Raw genomic sequence first — 11705 nt, forward strand, 5'->3', positions numbered from 1 at the left:
AATACTTATATTACCGATGACAGTATATAAGAAGTTAGCAACACTTGTACACATTTATTTAACGGATATTTCATGAAATACCCCCGAGGTTTAAGTTAATTCACCAGGTACCCTCGTTGTTTCAGTAATCTACCAGGTACCCCTCAGGTTTCATTTTCTCGCATGGTTTAACCTTGCCGTTAAGTGGCCGTTAGAAACTTTTTTTCACCAGGTACCCTCGTAATTTATTTCACCAGGTACCCCTGAGGTTTTTTAGATTTTCACCAGGTGCCCTTGTGCTTTATGGTAATTTCACCAGATACCCCTGCTCACCAACGGCTAGTTTCACCAGGTTTTGTTCTGTAACAATTGCTGGGGGAGGGGAATATGAAGTGAAAGAGGGGGCTGTCAAATACCCTATTAAGTTTGATGCAAGGACTTGTGGTTGTGGAGTATGGCAAATATCTGGCATACCTTGCAGACATGGCCTTAGGGTTATTTACCACCAAAGACTTGAGGCTACTGATTTTGTGTCTCACTACTTCAAAGGGCAAGCATACAAGTTAACTTACTCAGAGCACATACACCCCATGCCTGACCCAACCCAATGGCTTTCTTTTGACCTTCCTATTATCCTCCCACCACCCATGAAGAGGGCATCAGGTAGACCCCCTAACCTGAGAAAAAGAGGTAAACATGATCCAAAAAGGGGAAAGAGAAATAGCACTGTGAGGTGTGGTAAGTGCAAGGAGGTGGGACACAATGCAAGGACATGCAGAGGTGGGGCCACTGCAAAGCAAAAGAAGGCTGCTGCTGCTGCTGCTGGTGGTGGTGCTTTTGGTTCTGCTGGTGCAGCTGGTTCTGGTGCAACTGGTTCACAGCAAGGGGGAGATCAAGGTGCTTCCAGTTCACAGCAACAACGTAATGCATCAAGTAAGGGAAAAAGGAAGCGTACTTGATTTTGTGATTTATGCATAACTTTTTGCTAAACTTATCATGTATATCTTTTGCCAATGGGAGCAAGTTTTTGTAGAGCTACACTTAAAGTTTTTGCGTGTCGGGGGCACACTTTTGTAAAGCTACTTAATTCGGAAATGAAATATCATATTATTGATGAAATGTCATCATTCACTTTCTCATTACAAATACTAGAATAAAAAACATTACAATGCCAATTTTGATAGTTCCATGCATTAATTTCTTTTGCTGCTTGAGTTTCTTCTTCATTTGGTGAATTTCTTCATCCAAGCTTCTGTTTTCTTCAATTTCTCCTTCCTTTGTGCTACCTCTGTTGTTTCTGATTGGCAGTGGTTGCTCAATGCTTCCCTTGCACCACTTGAAGTTGTCACTTAAGTCACACTTGTAATATAGTCTTTGAGGATTTTTCATTGTTTCAGAACTTCTTATTGCAAATTTTTTCCCACATATGTTGCATGTTTTGTTTGGAACTAAAACGTATGAGGATTCATACGTTGTAGAAGAAGATTGGGATTGAGAATATGAGCTCATTTGAAGGTGAGTTGGGAATTAGGAAAAATATGAGTTGGTTAAGGGGAAGAACAGAAATTTGTAGTGAAGAGTTGCAGCGGCTCCCCCTTTAAATAGAGAAGGATTACCAACGGCTAGTTTTTTTAAAAAAAACTAGCCGTTGGTGAGCAGGGGTATCTGGTGAAATTACCATAAAGCACAAGGGCACCTGGTGAAAATCTAAAAAACCTCAGGGGTACCTGGTGAAATAAATTACGAGGGTACCTGGTGAAAAAAAGTTTCTAACGGCCACTTAACGGCAGGGTTAAGTCATGCGAGAAAATGAAACCTGAGGGGTACCTGGTAGATTACTGAAACAACGAGGGTACCTGGTGAATTAACTTAAACCTCGGGGGTATTTCATGAAATATCCGTTTATTTAAATGTGGGCCATCTTTCCAATTTTTTTTTTTTTTTAGGGTGAGTATGGATCTTTTTTGTCGCTGGTGGACAGCGATGTAGCATGCCTCGCCCTTTGAACATGTATTGGATGCTCTAAGAACCTTCTATAAAATTAAGACCCAACATCTTTGTAAAGGAAACAAGCCAACATTTGCTAATTCAATTGGAAGTGAAAAATCAGAAGAAGAAAAAAAAAAACTGTGTATCGATTGTGTACAAGAAAAAACAGATAAACCTATTTTGCCAGTAAAAACTGTGTATTGAAAGATCAAAGATCTCTAACAAAAAGTCAAAAACTATAACCTATGTGTAAGGTCTTCATGCATGATTTGTTTTAATTCTCTGAATCAAGATTGGAATAGGGGTTTCCAAGACAGAAACGTTAATATTGTTCCAAATATCCGGCTTTGTCGGGAGTTGAGCGATTTTCTCTGCAATTTCCATATCTTCTGGGAGGACAGAACCGAAAACTGTATAAGAGTTTTTCCATTCTACATGGTTAGCCAAGCTTATGAAGAACTCGGGACCAGAACCAACCCATGCAACTGCACCTCTTCTAACGGTTCGACAAACTTCAGTAGGGATTGTCTGGAAAGACGTGCCTGCTGCTTCGAGTGTTCCTTGAATCAAGGCAAATGGAGGGCCAAAAGATGCCTGAAAATACCATTTGAGCTACTAAGTACGGAGTACTTCATAATAAACTAAGATGTAATCCCGTATTAGGGAAAGTATATATCAATAACTGTGATTTGTGTGGATAGTGCAAATAACATGGCATTTTTCGTAATTAAATAAGTAGGAAAACTTTAAAAAGGGTGTAAATAAAAAAAAAATCCTTTTAAAAAGAAACGAAAAAAGTGAATTAAATGAATAAAATTTGAGGTTAAATGAATATAATTTGAAGTTCAATGAATAAAAATTGAACTTAAATGTATATCTTGGAAGTCTATTTATTTAAGATTATGCCATGTGATTTGTACTATTCATCAATAACTGTTATTGATTTGGAATCACCCCCCACTTATATATCTTATTGTATTAATGACAAGAAAACATTCAAAGAACAATAAAAAGTTACAAAGGAAAACAACTCACATCTTTTATATGGCTGCCCTTTATATCCCAAGAATCCCCTCGGCCTTCTGCTCGGTAAAATTGGCAGCCGGCACAATGGCGAAGTGTCAGTAGCTCAAGAATGTACTGCACCGAATATGGGGCAGAATCAGGGTAGAGCTGCACCAAACTGAGGCTTATTAGAAAGATTTGTAAGTCACTCCCACTGTCCCAGCCCAGCTCATTTAACTTAGGCCCGGCCCGGCTGTAACCCGACCCAAATAATCCCCAATGAACAGGTCTAGTCCCAGTACATAATTCTCAATTGGGACAATACACAGCATAAAAATTAATACTCCCTCCGTCCAGTAATACTTTAACCGGTTTGACCGGCACAGAGTTTAATGCAATGTAATTGGCTTATTTATTTAATTAGATGAGAAAGGCATACACGTAATTAACCCAAATGGACCTAAACATAGCTGCTACGGTGCTACTCTCTTGCCACACAAAGCACATGCTAAAGTTTAATACAAGTAGAATTTAGCAAATTGCAAATTATGCTGGAGTAATCAAATACTTGTGCAGTCATTGTATATTTGTATGATATAGTTATAATATCCACATGACAGGTTACAGGTTCTTACCTATCAAATAACATGTCTACATATTCTCCAAAATTTCCTAAGTTTCGTGTTGACAAACACAAAAAGGTATAATTACGTACTGATGAAGTCAGGGGTGCTTACTTTTATATGAAGCGTACCATGCTCAGTTTCCAAGCCGATAATACCCTGCAGGAAAAGATAATGAGCCTGAGTGGAACAAAATAATGAGATTCAACAAAAAAAACAGGTGCAACAAGCATTACAAGGGCTCAAAAGTACAGTGGAACCGCTTCTAGGGAAAGGCTGACAGCTAACTTATTGCTAGTTATATTTCTAGGGTGGCTTCAAGAGTGCATCATTGCAATATTTGACTACTAAAACATGTTAACAACCAATGATTTTCCTATTAAGTAAGAAGCACAAAACATTTATGAAACCATTTTTATCGAGTCAATTTTAATCCAAATCCAAAAAACAGTAAATCTTTTTAGCTAAAATGGAAAGTGATAAATTGTGGGATTTAACTAATAATGATCGTTATACTGCTGAGGACAACGGTGTCTTAGTTTCAGGAATTCCAATATGTTTAAAGTGAACTGCAGATTTCAGTGAAAACTCAGTACTTATTGCAGAATAATTTGTTAAATAAAAATATCAGCCTTCTATAGAGTTTCATTGTTCAATTAGTAGTTGTTTGGGGATATGACTCAGCCATGTGCTTTCCTGGGTTAATCCTAGCATCATTTTACCAAAAAATACTTGTTCAGTCTCAGAGTGTGTTAAAAGAGAAACAACAGAGAATAACATGACACTATTATGTGAAGTATGATCTATTTAGGTTTTAGAGCATCATTGAACGACTGTTTTAGTAAAAAAAATAGCCTTCCTCTACCCTGGGGAGAGGCATAGAGAAGAGACATAGATAAACATCTGAGCAAATCAAGAAATGTTGACTGTTGTTAGATATGCAATACATACAAAGTGTATTTAGGGTGCAATACTCAGTAAGCAATGAAAATCTTTTTATAATGCTCATCTGAGCAAAAGGCTGTTTTCTGGGACTAAGGAAATTTTATAAGTAAAAGAAAAATAACACACTTCACAAGCTACAGCAGAGAAAGATAACATTCAAGCGTAAATTCATTCTCCAAGAGGAGAAACAATCGCCAACTAGAATAACTGCATAAGATATATGAAGTATATTACAACATGAAGTATAAAAAAACCTAGTTTTAAAATGTTCTCAAATATTTTAACAGAAAGAATTGCACACCTCTTATGGAAAGGTGAGAAAGAGTGTATATCCAGCAGATTATGTACCTCTCCTTTGCCAAATATAAGCCCAGAAGTCCACATTACTCTGCTTCCCACATCTTGACGCTGAGGTACCAAAGAATCATTCTGCTTCTTCAGCCAGCACTGTAACCCCAAAGATCACCAATAAATTAATACAACTTCCCTAGAAATTATAGTCATTCATTTTCAAACTAGCCTATAATGGTGAAATTTTCATATACTAACGACCCATTTAGGCGTCTGATAAACAGTAATAAATGCCGGTAATGGTAATGGTTATCGTAAAAGCTACGAGGAAAATCCTAATGCTATGATAGTTTCCGTGGAAATGAAATTCTACCTGCTGGTAATGGTAATGAGTTAACATGAAAGTTACGAAGAAAATCCTAATGCTAGGATAGTTTCCATGGAAATGAAATTCTACCCCAAGTATGTTGTATTTCCAATAAGATTTTCATCAGCAATTGATAACCGCCCCTAATACTGTAATGGTTATGAGTGATTGAATTGCAACATAATTTGCCAAAAGAAACACATATTTCTGGATGAAAATTGCATTACCATGGAAATTGGAATGAATATAGCACCATTACCACCATTTATGACGGCTTAATAAACACAGTCCCACCTAATTGACATCCCAAGTTATGCCAAGCATAGCATCTTATTTGACAACAAGAAGCTGTTTAGTAACATCAGTCACAATCTCCACATTTAATCAAAGAAACACACATTACATCACAATTCATAACCAACTACTCAAATTAATATCATCAATTCTCAACCCAACCATAACAATCACACTATATATTACCATATTCAAGCAAAAACCAAGATCAATAAACATAAACATCAACAAACCCATTTCAAAAATTCAATAACAAAACAATAATAAGATCAAGCTAAGCTAACCTCACCGAATTGCGGTCCACAAGCGCTACGATCGCCACAAAACACCCAAGTATCGCACAAACAAGGCCCGTCTTTACCACTACACATAGCCTTACAAGATTTACAGCACTCCTCTTCAGAATCAAACTTATGCTTTGTCCCCCATTTCACGGCCGTGCCCCAAAGCTCCAAATTAGGGATTCCTCGGCAACACCCACCTCTATTTTCTCTCTCCAAACTAACCCCATCACCCTCATCCATTGCCAATCCATCATAATCAGTGATTGAATTTCTGGGTTTAAGAACAATTGAAATAACTAAATAGGCGAAAGTGCAAGCTAAGAAACCCAGCATTAAGAGACTCATGGAGGTCCAACGACCCATATTTGAGTCGATTGGGCGGCGACCCATTTGAGATTGATGGGTGAATTGCAAAACCCGGAATTCAATTTGGGTTTTGTGTTCTAGATTTCTCTTTTTGTTGATCTGGTGTAACTTTTACTCCATAAACAGGGGCTATCGTTGATCTCTATCTCATCAGGTTGTGCATTGAATTGGGGAATTTAATAGGGGGGTTTTAATTTCTTGGGAATCTCTAACCGGATTTAAGGCATTTCATGAATGAATAGTGGAGGTGATGCTTTAATTGCCTGATTTCTCAGTCGCTGCTTCACTAAAATGAAATGAAATTGTTGCGAGTTTGGACGTCCGATTATCGTTGTCCACGTAGTTGGATGTAAAGATGGCCGTGGGCCGGGATGGGGGTTCGGGTCGGGCTACGGCAGCCCCATTGTATCGTGTCGGGTCAGGTTGAAAAGTTCAAAACAAGGCCCGAGCCATGTGCTTTCGTGCCGGGCCGGACCGGGGCCGTCATGCTTAAGGCTAATTTTACCAAATTTGGCGTTCTTTGCCGTGCCGGGTCGAGTCGTGTCGTGCTTTGTAAGGCTTTTTCCAAAAAATTAAGGTTCGGGCACGGCTCACGACTTCGTGCCCGTGTCGGGGCGGGCTTTTCGTATCGGGTCGGGCTTTGGGCCGGCCTGGCCCACGACCATCTTTAGTTGGATGGAATAATGGATTAGACCCGAGGTGCCAAAGGCCCAAATTTATTACTCATTAACTAAGGATTAGTTAGGTATCACATTCTCAATCGTAATTGAATATCTACTATCGGCCGTTCAAACTCTCGTAGAAAAATCTAAGGTTTTGAAAGTCAAAGATGTGCAGTAGTGCCGCTATATGGTAATTGATTGACAAAAAAAAACACCCCCGATTCTAAATTTTAAATTTAACTCTTTACTTGACATAAGTAGTGTAGTGAATTTTAAATTGATCAGATTTTACTCATTAGTTATGTTAATTTAGAATCGGTTTTTCTAACAATTGTTATGGGCACTTGTTAAGGTTCATGTACATATTTTTCTTGGAATTTAAGGAGAACTCTACAAATAGGAGTTGATATACTGCGCGGGGAGATATATAAACTTTTTATGTAAGTATTAAACTTAAAAATTGTCCATAATCATCCGTTCAAAAAATTAAAAGTGAAAATTGACCATAGAAAAATGAAATAAGTCATTTTAAATTCAATTATATAAAAAAGGGTAACAAACTAACAAAAAAAAAGGTAACAAACTAACAATTGATTATTTGATCCAAAAAAAAAAAAAAACTAACAATTGAATACATAAATGAAGGGATTGAGAGCAAGGTTGTTAAATTATTATTATTATTAGTAGTAGTAGTATATATGGTAGAAAATCAAAATGGGTCATAGTTTCACACTATGCAATAAATTAAACAGGGGTTTACGTATTGAAATTTGAAATGCACTACACTACTCAATTACTCATACTTTGATATTCTATTATATATACATACCTTCTCCAATCAGAGAATTACCAATTTACTTTAGTTTCTCCAACATATTTTATCAACATTTTGAAGCATACACAAGAATAAAATGAGTAACGCTTTACCTTTCATTCTTTTTGCCTCCCTCCTCGTAATCTTTTCCGGTCAAATAACAGGTAAAAACTAAATCACGTCTCATGACTCTTATTACTTTAGATCGAATTTAAATTTTTACTTGCAAAGTGATTCAAGTATGAAAAAAAAAAGTAGGAATTATCGTGTGCGATATTAATCAATAAGTGTTCGTACATAAAGATGGTTGTGGGCGGGCCGGCCCGAATCCCGACCCAACACGATAAAAGCACAGCCCAACACGAGCACGAAGTCGTGGGCCGTGGGCCGTGGGCCGCAGGGGCGTATCATAGTTTGTGTTGGGGTGGGCCCGACTCCCCGGCTGGAAAATTTTGTAGTGTATTTTTAGTTACGGCCCCCCTTAAAATTTGTGTATAATTGTATAATTACATAGTGTATTTTATTTTATTTTTTTCTACCGGCCCCCTTGCAAAACCGTTCAAGATCCGCCACTAGTGGGCCTGGCGTGGGCCGATTTTTTTTGGGAAAAAGCACGACAAGGCACGACACGACTCTACTCGACCCGGCACGACAAAGCACACTAAATTTAGTAAAATTGGGCTTAGGCACAACGGACCGGCCCGATACAAAAGCCCGTGGGCCTGGGCCCTATTTTGAACTTTTCAGCCTGGCCCGACACGTAGTTGAGTGGGCCTTGCTCGGGCCCAGTCCGGTTAGGCCCGGTCCGACCCCACAGCCATCTTTACTCATACACAATAATTTGTAGTTATAATTATGTTTGGTTAATTTTGTAGATGGAAGATGTGCTTATTGTGTTTCGAATCCGAAGGCCTCTCGTGAATTAATACAAAAGAAGCTAGATTTTTGTTGTGGAGATATTCCAGAATCTTGTGATCTTATTCAACCAGGAGAGCCATGTTATGTGGATGGTGATGTTAGGGCAACCGCCTCTTATGTCTTCAATGATTGGTATGTTGGTGGTTCCGAATGCAACTTTGAAGGTGCTGAAATTATGGTTTATCAAGATCCAAGTAAGATATTATTTCTTGATTCATAAATTCATCTAAAATATTTACCATAAACGAGTAATTATCGATACGTTTATACTGAAATGTCAACCAGAATACTCGATCTGTAGTTCATTAAATGGTACGAATTTTTCATACATTAATTTTAACGAAAAGATTGGAGATCATACTCTGTACAATTTATTATTGTAGGTAGACCGCAGATAGATAATACTAAAAGGCGTACAATTTGTTTTACGAGTATTTCTTTTGAACTTAAAATTACACCTTACTATTTTGAAAATAAATATGTGGTTATTACATTGGTTGTATTAAAACATATATTTATCTTTTGATAGGTCATGGTGACTGCAAATTCAAGTGTAGGTAGTGGTGAAGAGTTGCACAACATCATGCAGATTTGGGAAGGACCCGCAAGTTTATCTTTATAACAATCATCTATGAATTTGTGATTGTATTGTGCTAATTTGTATTGTATTGCTTCTGTACTAAAAATTAAAGGAAGTGTTGTGGAAATAAATCATGTTTTAAAATTGACGTACTATACCATGTTGATTTTTCACAATCAATGCAAAATGCGTAACTATTATAAGCAAACCCTTAATTAATGAGGTTTTATATTAGTGCTAAAGACAGAGTGCGTATATGCGATGAAACATAGATTCGAATCGCTCTTCCTCATTCATAATCTATACGAGGAAATGCTTATGTGGTTCATTCAAATCAAAATAACTTTCAAAGTCAATGGTAAACGTTCATGATTAAGCAGCATCCAACTAGGGACAGCAGTTGCACTTGCTTTAGTTTAGACTCTGTTATGTTAGGCTTATTTTGATTTATTTCAGACAAAATAAGTTCAGTTAAATTCAAATAAGTTTAGTTAAATTCAAATAAGTTCATATAAGTTAAGTACGTTAAGTTCAGATAATATAAGTTCAAAAAAAAAAGTTTTTTTTTTTCAAACATTTTCACACACAAATAAGTTATTTCACACAAAATAAGTTTTTCATATAACATAAATTTAGATAAGTTAAAATAAAGTTCAATTAAATTCATATACTATAAGTACGTTCAGACAAAATAAGTCGAATAGAACAAATTCTCTACATTTTCAATTATTTAGGAGTTATAAATTATAATTTTAGTGTGAATTCAATTATTACACAAAGTATGAGTTTTTTTTTTTATTACATAAAAGTTTGAAATTAGTTCGCTAACAAAAAATTAGTTCCTTTTATATTACTCTATCACGTATTTGCTTTCATATTCTATCAAAATTTGTGTCAAATATTATTTTAACCAATCTAATATATATATATAAAGGGGAGTTTTTTCAAGAGCATTGGGAGCGTCCACGTAGGAAAATCCAGTCATCAATCAAATATTAATTATTTCAAAAAATTTAGTAAATAGATAAATATGGTAAAAAGATTAAATTTACTTCATAATATTTTAAGATAAAAAAGTAAATAGATAGAGTTTTGAGAAAAATAAAATACTGATTTATCAATTTATATAAACTCCATTTCCTTTTCATAGATCCATGTCTTCAACGGCGAAACTTTGTTCGTCCACCATATTCGTAATAGAAATAGTAGTATTTGTGGGTTTGTGGCCTCCAAGGATTCATCAATTAACTTAGGGAATTCCAATTCCTTACACATAAGGATCCAATATATAATCACCAAATCTCGATACAAAAGTGATGGATACCCTCCTATTAATTGCTACAATTTTTATCCTCTCCCTTTATTTATTCATCATGGCAAACAACTTTTAAGATCATGTAGATTATTTGTCAATATACCGTACATTATTCAGAAAAATTCAGCGCCAGATTTGTTTGTTTACAGCTGGATTAACCCCTTATCTTGCGTGATTGTGTGAGAAACAAATTACAGCGCCAGAAAATAATGGCGCTGAGGATTTGTGCGCTGGAAATAAGTGGCGCGTACAATGCCAGCGCTAGAATTTTGTAGCGCTGGTGTTTTACTTCACATTTCCAGTTTTATCCGGTTTTTACCCGAATTTCTGAAGGCTCTAATAAGAGATTAATGGTAAAATTTGAAGGTCCCAACGACTGGATTAAGTCATTTCATGAATCAAACAGTTTAAAAGGAGAAAATTGTAGCATGGTATTTTCGTTTTTAATTTTGCAGTTTATTATAGTTTTTATAATTTTATTTGTCATTATCAGACCCTAAGCCGTTTGTTTTGATTTTGTAGGTATCCATACTCTATATTTTTTTGTAATTGAATTTTTCGGGGATGATTTGTATGAATTTATTTTAATAATCATATTAAGTAGAAGAACTATCAAAAATAGGTTTATTTGTAAATCATAAATAAACATGATATAAAACATCTTGGTTTTGTGTTAATTTGATAATTTTGAGTTGTTTTCCTTTTGAGTTTCATTAGATTTTTAAGAAGAGTGGTTCAAAAATAATAGTATTTCATATTCAAAATTTATAGATTAAGTAGATTAGTTTAGTATTATTTGATTTTTATTTTAAGGATGAAAAAAACATAGACTCAAAGAGTTTGGTTATATTTCACTATGTTTTCAATGCACAAAATATTATCGTACAACCCGGGCAACGACCGGGCTTCACAACTAGTTATATTTATTTGGGTGTTTAGTCTCTCACACTTTTTCTTTGAGACATTAATTCTTTTCTATTTTTCCAATGTCAGATTTTTAATAAAAGTGAAAACATTATAAACAAACTAAATTTCCTTGTTTAAATAAGAAAAAAATAGAGGAGTCTCAATGCGCAAAATACCAAACGTAAAGAAAACTTTGGGACGGAGAGAGTAATTTAATATCCTACATTGAATAATAAAAATCAAAATGATGAAAACTTTGTTAGAAATGACCTTTTTGTGGGTTTACTTTGGTGAAAAATGACCTTTAAAAAATGTGGCAAACTAAGACGTTAAATCACTATTAATTTATTGTTGGGACTTTAAGTAT

At 35.6% G+C, this 11705-nt stretch overlaps 2 protein-coding genes across 2 annotated transcripts; one reads left to right on the forward strand and one right to left on the reverse strand.

Moving 5' to 3' along the window:
- Window positions 1-1992: 1992 nt before the first annotated feature.
- LOC110781769 (uncharacterized) lies at window positions 1993-6400 on the reverse strand. The gene is made up of 5 exons (XM_021985820.2): window positions 5778-6400; window positions 4890-4988; window positions 3711-3755; window positions 3004-3141; window positions 1993-2562 (listed from the first exon to the last, which is right to left on the reverse strand). Exons 1-5 carry the CDS (start codon window positions 6165-6167, stop codon window positions 2227-2229), a joined length of 1008 nt encoding a protein of 335 aa, XP_021841512.1. The 5' UTR covers window positions 6168-6400; the 3' UTR covers window positions 1993-2226.
- A 42-nt stretch (window positions 6401-6442) lies between these two features.
- Window positions 6443-9266, forward strand: LOC130462760 (glucan endo-1,3-beta-glucosidase 4). Its single transcript, XM_056831652.1, has 3 exons — window positions 6443-7783; window positions 8495-8731; window positions 9067-9266. The coding sequence occupies exons 1-3, from the start codon at window positions 7717-7719 to the stop codon at window positions 9096-9098; spliced, it is 336 nt and encodes a 111-aa protein (XP_056687630.1). The 5' UTR covers window positions 6443-7716; the 3' UTR covers window positions 9099-9266.
- The last annotated feature ends 2439 nt before the right edge of the window (window positions 9267-11705 follow it).

This window comes from Spinacia oleracea, chromosome 6 (genome assembly GCF_020520425.1).
Source record: "Spinacia oleracea cultivar Varoflay chromosome 6, BTI_SOV_V1, whole genome shotgun sequence".
Lineage (NCBI taxonomy): Eukaryota > Viridiplantae > Streptophyta > Magnoliopsida > Caryophyllales > Amaranthaceae > Spinacia > Spinacia oleracea.

Bases quoted from the DNA above. Each gene is read 5' to 3' on its own strand.
- LOC110781769 (XM_021985820.2), bottom strand. From the start codon at position 6,167: ATGGGTCGCCGCCCAATCGACTCAAATATGGGTCGTTGGACCTCCATG. The intron at 4,989-5,777 runs GTTAGCTTAGCT...TTGGGGTTACAG, and splicing joins GTGGACCGCAATTCGGTGAG to TGCTGGCTGAAGAAGCAGAA. The intron at 3,142-3,710 runs GTAAGCACCCCT...AGTTTGGTGCAG, and splicing joins ATGGTACGCTTCATATAAAA to CTCTACCCTGATTCTGCCCC.
- LOC130462760 (XM_056831652.1), top strand. From the start codon at position 7,717: ATGAGTAACGCTTTACCTTTCATTCTTTTTGCCTCCCTCCTCGTAATC. The intron at 7,784-8,494 runs GTAAAAACTAAA...TTAATTTTGTAG, and splicing joins CTTTTCCGGTCAAATAACAG to ATGGAAGATGTGCTTATTGT. The intron at 8,732-9,066 runs GTAAGATATTAT...ATCTTTTGATAG, and splicing joins TATGGTTTATCAAGATCCAA to GTCATGGTGACTGCAAATTC.